This window comes from Oncorhynchus mykiss, chromosome 22 (assembly GCF_013265735.2).
Source record: "Oncorhynchus mykiss isolate Arlee chromosome 22, USDA_OmykA_1.1, whole genome shotgun sequence".
NCBI classification, from domain to species: Eukaryota; Metazoa; Chordata; class Actinopteri; order Salmoniformes; family Salmonidae; genus Oncorhynchus; species Oncorhynchus mykiss.
In genome coordinates, this window is record NC_048586.1 from 15,609,610 (window position 1) to 15,618,945 (window position 9,336).

The following is a 9,336-nucleotide window of genomic DNA, read 5'->3' on the forward strand; positions in this document are numbered from 1 at the left end:
GGATTTGCGTGGTTTTTTTGTATTGCTAGGTAGCTATTACTGCATAGCTAGGTACATAAGCATTTCGCTACACTCGAGGTAACATCTGCGAAATATGTGTACGTGACCAATAATAATAACATTTTATTTGATATAAACTCGACCAAAATGTTTACCTTTTTTTCTTTCTAATGTTGAACAGGCTTTGCCTGCCTTACAGAGGTCAATATATTTTTGAATGGGCTCCCGAGTGGCCCAGTGGTCTAAGGCACTGCATCTCAGTGCAAGAGGCGCCACTACAGTCCCTGATACGAATCCAGGCTGTATCACATCCAGCCGTGATTGGGAGTTCCATAGGGCGGCGCACAATTGGCCCTGCGTCGTTCGGGTTTGGCCGGGGTCATTGTAAATAAGAATTTGTTCTTGAATGACTTGCCTAGTTAAATAAATGTTAACATTTTTTATCTATTTAAAAAGAGTGACAGACATCGATTCGTCACAGCCTGGCGCAAATTTAAGAAACTAAATAAAACTTTGCATTGTGGGAGACCAGGAAAAACGTGTCTGATATCCTTTTTATTTTAATATGGTTTTAGGCGGAACATAAGTGAAAAATATCGTACATTATAAACACGCTATATTGTAATTTTTATCGCAGGAGTTTATTTCTTAAATTACTACTTTAAATGTGGATAAAAACTAAATTTCCGGTGTGGCGTCACAGGCCCATCCTTGTTTCCGTGAGCGCGGAATTTTGAAAACAACAGCGAACAGCTGCCGAAAGCTTCGGTCGAGGATCGTCCGAAAATTGCCACGGTAGTAAACAAAATTCACCTTATTTGATAATCGGTTGTCATAGTATTTAATATAGCCACAAATATGTTTACATAAATCGCAATGGCCCCGTTTGGTCATGAGCTGTGTTGTGTTATGGCAATAACTAACGTCACATGGGATTTACTAAAAACACGCCATTTCGATACAGCAACGAAGATACTTTTCTTAAGAATTTAGAGAGCATTTTCGCAAACCCCTTTCCCAACCTTAACCTAACGTGCTGCGTAAATTATCCTACGAAAAAGTAACTTCCGGTCGTAGCTGTATCCATTGGCCTGTTTTTAGGGAAATCCTTGTCACAAACAGTGGTCAACCCTGAGTTTCTGTTTAAAACTACATTCTGGAATTCTCTTTTCAGCAAAATGGCAGACACGACATTTTTGAGATTGACAGCTGAGGGATACGGTGGCTGGGGAAATGTGGGCTGACCTCTAATATTCATAGACACCTAGGGAAATGTGGGCTTAACCTTCTAATATTCATAGACACCTAGGGAAATGTGGGCTAAACCTTCTAATATTCATAGACACCTAGGGAAATGTGGGCTAAACCTTCTAATATTCATAGACACCTAGGGAAATGTGGGCTAAACCTTCTAATATTCATAGACACCTAGGGAAATGTGGGCTAAACCTTCTAATATTCATAGACACCTAGGGAAATGTGGGCTAAACCTTCTAATATTCATAGACACCTAGGGAAATGTGGGCTAAACCTTCTAATATTCATAGACACATAGGGAAATGTGGGCTAAATCTTCTAATATTCATAGACAAATAGGTAAATGTGGGCTAAACCTTCTAATATTCATAGACACCTAGGGAAATGTGGGCTAAACCTTCTAATGCCCTTTCCTACCTGGACAAAAGGAACACCTATCTGAGAATGCTATTCATTGACTACAGCTCAGCGTTCAACACCCTAGTGGCCTCAAAGCTCATCACTAAGCTAAGGACCCTGGGACTGAACACCTCCCTCTGCAACTGAATCCTGGACTTCCTGACGGGTCGCCCCCACGTGGTATGGGTAGGGAACAACACATCAGCCACAATGATCCTCAACACTGGGGTCCCTCGGGTGCGTGCTCAGCCCCCTCCTGTTCTCCCTGTTCACTCATGACTGCATGGCCAGCACAACTCCAACACCATCAAGTTTGCCGATGATACACAGCAGTGGTAGACCGGATCACCGACACGATGAGACAGTCTTTAGGGAAAAGGTCAGAGACCTGGCCGTGTGGTGCCGGGACAACAACCTCTCCCTCAACGTGATCAAGACAAAGGAGATGGAGGACCGAGCACGGTCCCATTCTCATCGACGGGCTGTTGTCGAGCAGGTTGAGGGCTTCAAGTTCCTTGGTGTCCACATCACCAAAAAACGAACATGGTCCAAGCACACCAAGAAAGTTGTGAAGAGGGCACGACAAAGGCTATTTCTCCTCAGGAAACTGAAAAGATTGGGCATGTGTCCTGAGATCCTCAAATTCTGCAGCTGCACCATCGAGAGTATGGTTGTATCACTGCCTGGTATGGCAACTGCCTGGTATGGCAACTGCTCAGCCTCTGACCGCAAGGCACTGCAGAGGGTAGTGCGTACAACCCAGTACATCACTGGGGCCAAGCTTCCTGCCATCCAGGACCTCTACACCAGGCGTTGTCAGAGGAAGGCTCTAAAAATTGTCGAAGACCCCAGCCACTCTAGTCATAGACCGGCAAGCGGTACCGAAGTGCCAAGTCTAGGTCCAAAAGACTTAACAGCTTCTAGCCCCAAGCCATAAGACTCCTGAACAGCTAATCAAATAGCTACCCAGACTATTTACATTGCTCCCCCCCCCCCCCCTTTACGCTGCTGCTACTCTGTTTATTATCTATGCATAGTCACTTTAATTCTACCTACATGTACACATTACTTTGACTAACCGGTGCATTGACTCTGTATATAGCCTCGCTATTATTATTTTACTGCTTCTCTTTAATGATTTGTTATACCAATAATTACATTTTGTTGGCACTGGCCTACAAATGTATAACAAATAATTAAAGAGAAGCAGTAAAATAACTTAAAACTACATTGTTGGTTAAGTGCTTGTAAGTTAGCATTTCACTTTTGTATTCGGCGCATGTGACAAACTTTGATTTGATTCTTGAAGAATATAACTTATACATGCCTTGAGCTTAATTCAACTGTAATACTCCATTAGAACCCCAAAATATAAACTACTTTGGGAACACACTGTGTATAGCCTCAAAAAATTGTTAGCCCATGTATGTATCCATAGCTCTGCCTATGAATTTGGAAGTGGTAAAACCAATCCAGCCCCATCCCTCAGCGGTTTACCAAAACAGTGGAATGGTGTCACCTTGTTTTTTGAATTGCAGATTGCCCGTTTAACAAACCATCCTGTATTTTGCCAAAATGTCGAATGACCTAATCAGTGTTTTGTATTTCTGTCACCTAGATCATCATGAACTGCATTACAGATGCAAACATTGGGAATTGGTTTAGTAGCACAATGGAAGACATTCGCAACAAAATGCTTTTTCAGGGAACGGCCGAGATGACGGAGACCGGCATGGATTGGGTTCAAACCCACCGAAAGACCGTCAGATCTGTTCTCGGTATGAGTTGGACGCTGTCGTCATGATTACTGAGTCAAGGATGCTTAAAATGTGTCTATTCACAGCTATAATAATCTCCCTTCTCTTTCTGCAGATACGTGTTCAAAGAAATGCAAGGATGATGAAATAATATTTGAAACGATAGACTCATACAAAACAGGTAAGATTGTGCCGGACATGACATCCTGTGAAGTGTCACTAACAATCAGTTTGACCTTAACTTTGGCACTAGCCTACTCATACTTTATTATTGAAGACAATGTCCCCCCTACCCCCAGACTTGGAAAATAAAAATGCCTCATTGGTGGAGAAGAGAAATGCCATTGCGAAGAGACTGTCTGAAGTGGAAGGGAAGAACGAACAGAAAAGCAAGATCATTGAAAAGATTGAGATGGTCCGAGTGGAACAAGCCAAGAAAAAAAAATGTAGGCTATTTTCAGTAAATGGAAAATAGATTTTGTCCTTCGCACACATTGTTCTAAAATAGATTAGTATCCAAAACAAACATGTCGCCTTGTTTTTCCCTTTCTTTTAAGTGATTGTGTCCCAAAACAAAGCCAACAAGGACAGACTGAAAAATCTCAACAAAGCCAAGCAGGTGTTTCAGGGTCGGCTGGGATTGGAAATTAGAAAAATTCACGGTAAATCTGGAATAAGTCTGTTGGCAATGGCAGTAATATTTTACCGTTTGAACATTTTAGTGTTGACCCAAGTGTTAAACCACAGAATTAAAAGGAATTGTTATTCTTTTATTCGAGGAGAGAAATTGCAGTTTATCTTCCGAGACATCAACCCAAGAGACTCGGAATGTGTATACACCTTCATGCTGAGGATCAGCGAAGGAGGATTATACCAGAGTGAGTACAGTAAATAGAACAGAACAGTAACAAATGGTTTTGGAAACTATGAGTGTTATCATGAATGGCTGGAAATGTCACATAACCATATTTTTGGTCCACAGTTGTGTCTAGCGACCCACCACTGGACTGCATGGCTCACTTGGAGCAGAGACTCCAGGAGACCAACAACTTCTCTGCCTTCCTTGCAAATGTCCGGAGAGAATTTCTCGCTCTAAAACCCCAATAGTTGAAGAAAAAAAAAATGTGGATCTGTTTTTATATTTTAACATATTTTAGTCACATCCTGTGTGTTTTGTCTCCAACATTGTTTGTAATATTAATGTTTTTATTATATGACGTCCATTTTAAAAGGCTAGGTTGCAATTTTCAAGTTGGTGGGGTTCTTTAGTGGCCCAAAGATTTGATCAGGCATTTTGGAATTGGTTTAATTAAATAAACGCTTTTTGTACACACACCCCCCCCCACAGTTGATTGACATATTACTTTAATCTTGTAACAGGATAAATGTTACCCTGTCCATTTGCGCCAACACTGACTCATACATCTGATGTTTCTACAACACTTAACATGGGCAGCTCCTCAATGTAGGTTGATGGAAAATGGCCTATCTGTCCATTCAATATCCCATACCACCAACCGCTGTCTTCTTTTTGATAGATGTCAAGAAGGTCTCCTGTAACAAATTATTTTGTAAGTATAGTCATGGATTTCATATTTTTTTTCCCATATCTGTTTTTATTGTCCGTTACCTTCTTTCATATTCAACTCATCATCTCTGTCTGATGTGAAATCGTAAACAGCTTTGCATTTCCCAATGCTACACCACTCTGCACCTTAAGGAGAAGTTTCTATGTATTAGTGTTTCTTGTTATGACGCATAGGCAAGATCAGAATGGTATATCTTTGTAATTATATGTGAATGGGTGTCACCTTCTCCTTCCTTGTCATCAGTCAAGGACATGGCTCCATTGACAGAGCCACATTCCCCTGGAGCTGCAGTATCTTGGATGACAGCAGTGTAGACTTTGTTTACTTCTACTGATGAGGCCTCTGCTGATGTCACACTCTGAGGGGGTCCTTTGTAAATGATGGAGCTCCTCAAACGCGATCTGAACGGTGTCTTTTTTATTTTGACTGGACGGGACAGCTGAACAATACTGTGCTCGCAATCCTTGGAAAACAGATCGTAATCTGGTTAAGATGTATAGTAACATACACACATACTTGCGTTGATCTATTTTGTGTCATCAAAAAGGATATGCCATGATGTGTTTGTGCTGTCTGAATCTAATTGAACATGCACAATATGGATTAAACGGTATACTGTATGTGGGTAAATTTAATCTAGGCTACAATGAACTTGTACAAAGCCTGGAAAAATGCACTTTGATTATGGACCTACTTTTTCTTTCCATTTTGTTATACTGGCACTGAATCGATGCAAAGTCTTAGGTTTTCCCTCCAATTCAGCCAATGTGCTGGAGAGTTTGCAATGAGTTGCTTCAAGAAGGTTCAGTTTCAGAGTGGTCTGTAGACATCCAATAGGGAAAATGCATTTAACACAATGCTAGGAAATGTATACAGAAAAATATCAAATAATATTTTCAAAATGGATCTATTGTTGTATGAAAAACAAACCTCATCAATCAACTGTTCCGTTTCTTCCAGGTTATTTTTGTTTGAGAACGATGGGTTTTCAGAGTAAGTCTTCACCAGTCTCTCAAGACCTATTATTAATAAGATGTTGGAAGACATGAAACGAAAAGGTGTCACTCAGAAATGTATTATTTCCAGTCAAATTCTATGCTTCATTTTACAACACTTACCTTCACAGTCTTTCTTTGTTTTTGCGATACTGTCCCCCAGCCGCTGGAGTTTGGACTTGATGGCATCTCTTCTCCTGTCTTTTTCCATCAATGACTTACTGTCCTCCTCCTTAACATAAGTCATTGAGGGTCAGGCACAGTATAATGTCTTAGGTCAAAATCAAACTAATACCAGATTTATTTACAGATACAAATGTACTGTACAATTATGTGAACAAAATGGACCCTTACAAAATAATCAGTCATCAGAAACTTAGCCTTGTTCTCCTCTGCTGTTACACTGGTCTCCTCCACCAGATTTAGGATATCCTTTTCCACATCAACTTTCTGGATGGCTTGTTCTATTTGTTTCTGTCTCTGTAAGTAATACAAGAGAAATCAACGATACAGTTTTTGTCACAGGGTTGTAATTAAGAGTCATTTTGGGGAGAACGCTCACATGTACAAGGGTGTGTCTGAAGCTTGCCATGTGGAGGTTGTATTTACTCAATATGTTGCACAGAACTTCTATCCGCTGTTTCTCAACCTCCTGGATTATCTGAAATTATAAAGTTACTGTGTCACTATAAGGCACACAATATGGATGCTGCAACACTCAAACCTGACTATCTCTAAATTGGTCTAACCAAACATCAGCAAGAGGGGATGACGTGCAATACAATTGAACTCTGCACATCGAAACTTCTTGGGTGACCTGTCTTGACCCCTTCTCTTCAGATCAACAGTACAGTCAGAGAAGGTACATAATAAAAATGATTTTGGAGGACATGTACTGTGGGGATTGGTTAGAACCTGGTAGCAGTTTTTCAGTGTATTTTCCCACTTCAGTCTGATTTCATGGCCATCCATGTTGATGGTGAAGTACTCCTCATCTGTTCTGGTCTGGGCCTCAGCAGACTTTGTCAGTCTGGTCAGCATCTAGTTAACGACAGAACAAGTCATCATCCTAATCTTATTCAGGGGTTGGAAATGGCATTACATTGGGAATTTAAACGGTTTCCTAATCATACATATCAAAAGGTGACAATGACAGTATTACAGTAAATATTGCAGTGCAGTACCTTCTGTTTTCCTTCTCAATTACAGTAAATATTGCAGTGCAGTACCTTCTGTTTTCCTTCTCAATTACAGTACATATTGCAGTGCAGTACCTTCTGTTTTCCTTCTCAATTACAGTAAATATTGCAGTGCAGTACCTTCTGTTTTCATTCTCAATGACAGTATTACAGTAAATATTGCAGTGCAGTACCTTCTGTTTTCATTCTCAATTACAGTACATATTGCAGTGCAGTACCTTCTGTTTTCATTCTCAATGACAGTATTACAGTAAATATTGCAGTGCAGTACCTTCTGTTTTCATTCTCAATGACAGTATTACAGCAAATATTGCAGTGCAGTACCTTCTGTTTTCCTTCTCAATGACAGTATTACAGTAAAAATTGCAGTGCAGTACCTTCTGTTTTTCTTTTTCTGTGCAAATACGTGTATTCTTTTCAACAAAGTTGAACAGGGCCTCATGCTCTCTTGTCAATCCAACCAATTTCTTCTTCATCTGTGAGGGAAAATGTTTGAACAATATTCTTAATCGTTTTCTTTGAAATGATGTAATCAACCAAACACTCTATTTACCATACAAGAATTTAAGGAAGACTTACCTTGATTTGTTCACTCCAGTTCGTCACAACAAGTTTTGCATTTCTTTCAACAACATTATCAAGCTATTCAAGAAAGGGATAAAAAAAACAATATGTCTCAATGTATAATTGTGTAGAATGATGTGTCGGTAGGAATAAATGATCCAAATTACTCACAGGTCTCTTCCTCTTGTTGTGCTCCTCAATTACTTGTCGAATTTCTAAAATTGCCTCTGCCTGAAAAGCACTTCCTAGTGCTCTGAAAAACAAACCATAATAGATTAATTCCTCAGACTCAGTCGGAGAGAATATCCAAGCAACATCTCTGCTACAGATAATGTCATAATATGATTAAAATTGTCATACGGTCATGTCTGTAATACCTGTGTGTGTCTGCTGTAGAGTACATGTCATCAGATACATGGCACCATGCTCGGTATGTGGAACTTCATGGAAATAAAAACAACAACATGCAGAGAGTTTAGAGCGCTACAGTAATAGGCTCTATTCAATCTGCATCGCTGAAGCATTACAGATTGCGTGATAGAAATGTGAAGGTAGAGCCAACTCACTTGTCATTCATTCCTTTGGATGCCTTCATGAGTTTTCCAGCAAGCTTCTGAAGCCCCTTGGCATAACTGATCTCCAGCTCAGCCCTAGTCACAAATAAGTGTCATCAAGGGATGTTACTTTTGTCACACTGAGGTGAAACAGTAACTACAGCTAATTAGAAATCAATGCGGAAGTTAGGACCTTAGCATGCAATTGTGAATGACTGAGTTGGTATAGTCCATACATTTAAATGATTGGACATTTTATGAAATAGAAATATGTGCAGTCCAGGTTGAAAAGGGTTTTACTTTTCCAATCCTAGATAGCATAATTACAATTTCAAATAAATGACCTCACTAAACGATATTCTCAAGGAGTTGACATTGACCATACCTTTGCTGAAATACTGTCATGAGCTCCTTACAGAAATGCTCCCCATTTTTTGAGAACTTCTTCAGATCTTGGTACAACAGGTTGTACTATAACACATTCAACAAGTCATGGTGTTGTCAAACTGGCTATTTCTAGTAACAGTAATACACACAGCTATGAAGAAAATCCATTAACGTTTCGACCTATGTTACAAACATATAAAGGAGAAGTAATGATTTTCTTTGTACATTTGACTAAAAGTAGTCTTTGAAAAGAGGTAGAGTTAGTACTCACAGCACAGGTGCTCACAGGGTCCGCCATTTTCAGTCTAAGAGGGTTTATTGACTTTGCACTTTGAACACGCTCCTCCTAAAGTCATTCATGCGGAAATCACCTGCGCTCATATAACCAGTGCACAAGGAAAATTCCATTGGAATATTTAACCATTTATGTCCTCAACCATCCACTGTCACTTTGTGCAAGGGAGTTCAATTGATAATTCATGTAAAAAAATTGCTTAATTTTTCCAAAGTTATTCCTAATTCATGAAACCCCTTTTAATTTTAATTTTATTGTTACCTGGGGAAGAATAGGGGAGGGTCATACTTTTTCAATTTCAGTCATGGGGAGAGTTTGGTATTTTTGATTTAGTCCAGGG

At 39.8% G+C, this 9,336-nt stretch overlaps 2 protein-coding genes across 3 annotated transcripts; one reads left to right on the forward strand and one right to left on the reverse strand.

Annotated features, from left to right (window-relative positions):
* The first annotated feature begins 637 nt into the window (after positions 1–637).
* On the forward strand, positions 638–4,746 carry spc25 (SPC25 component of NDC80 kinetochore complex). 2 transcript variants are annotated; one of them, XM_021579079.2, is made up of 7 exons: positions 638–795; positions 3,275–3,434; positions 3,529–3,594; positions 3,713–3,859; positions 3,971–4,075; positions 4,193–4,291; positions 4,396–4,746. In XM_021579079.2, the coding sequence occupies exons 2-7, from the start codon at positions 3,281–3,283 to the stop codon at positions 4,518–4,520; spliced, it is 696 nt and encodes a 231-aa protein (XP_021434754.1). In that variant the 5' UTR covers positions 638–795; positions 3,275–3,280; the 3' UTR covers positions 4,521–4,746. The 2 variants fall into 2 exon arrangements, with proteins under 2 accessions (XP_021434754.1, XP_021434755.1); XM_021579080.2 differs by having other exon boundaries at positions 759–795; positions 4,196–4,291.
* Positions 4,747–4,802: 56 nt separating this feature from the next.
* nostrin (nitric oxide synthase trafficking) lies at positions 4,803–9,072 on the reverse strand. The gene is made up of 16 exons (XM_036958846.1): positions 8,973–9,072; positions 8,700–8,785; positions 8,327–8,410; positions 8,138–8,200; positions 7,932–8,013; positions 7,776–7,838; positions 7,574–7,672; positions 6,913–7,038; positions 6,560–6,658; positions 6,352–6,477; positions 6,121–6,229; positions 5,933–6,021; positions 5,697–5,822; positions 5,225–5,465; positions 5,044–5,127; positions 4,803–4,967 (listed from the first exon to the last, which is right to left on the reverse strand). The coding sequence occupies exons 1-16, from the start codon at positions 8,997–8,999 to the stop codon at positions 4,831–4,833; spliced, it is 1,641 nt and encodes a 546-aa protein (XP_036814741.1). The 5' UTR covers positions 9,000–9,072; the 3' UTR covers positions 4,803–4,830.
* Between the last annotated feature and the right edge of the window lie 264 nt (positions 9,073–9,336).

Bases quoted from the DNA above. Each gene is read 5' to 3' on its own strand.
- nostrin (XM_036958846.1), bottom strand. From the start codon at position 8,999: ATGGCGGACCCTGTGAGCACCTGTGCT. The intron at 8,786-8,972 runs GTGAGTACTAAC...AATGTGTTATAG, and splicing joins ACCCTGTGAGCACCTGTGCT to TACAACCTGTTGTACCAAGA. The intron at 5,823-5,932 runs GTTTGTTTTTCA...GGATGTCTACAG, and splicing joins CGGAACAGTTGATTGATGAG to ACCACTCTGAAACTGAACCT.
- spc25 (XM_021579079.2), top strand. From the start codon at position 3,281: ATGAACTGCATTACAGATGCAAACATTGGGAATTGGTTTAGTAGCACA. The intron at 3,595-3,712 runs GTAAGATTGTGC...CCCTACCCCCAG, and splicing joins GATAGACTCATACAAAACAG to ACTTGGAAAATAAAAATGCC. The intron at 3,860-3,970 runs GTAGGCTATTTT...CTTTCTTTTAAG, and splicing joins ACAAGCCAAGAAAAAAAAAT to TGATTGTGTCCCAAAACAAA.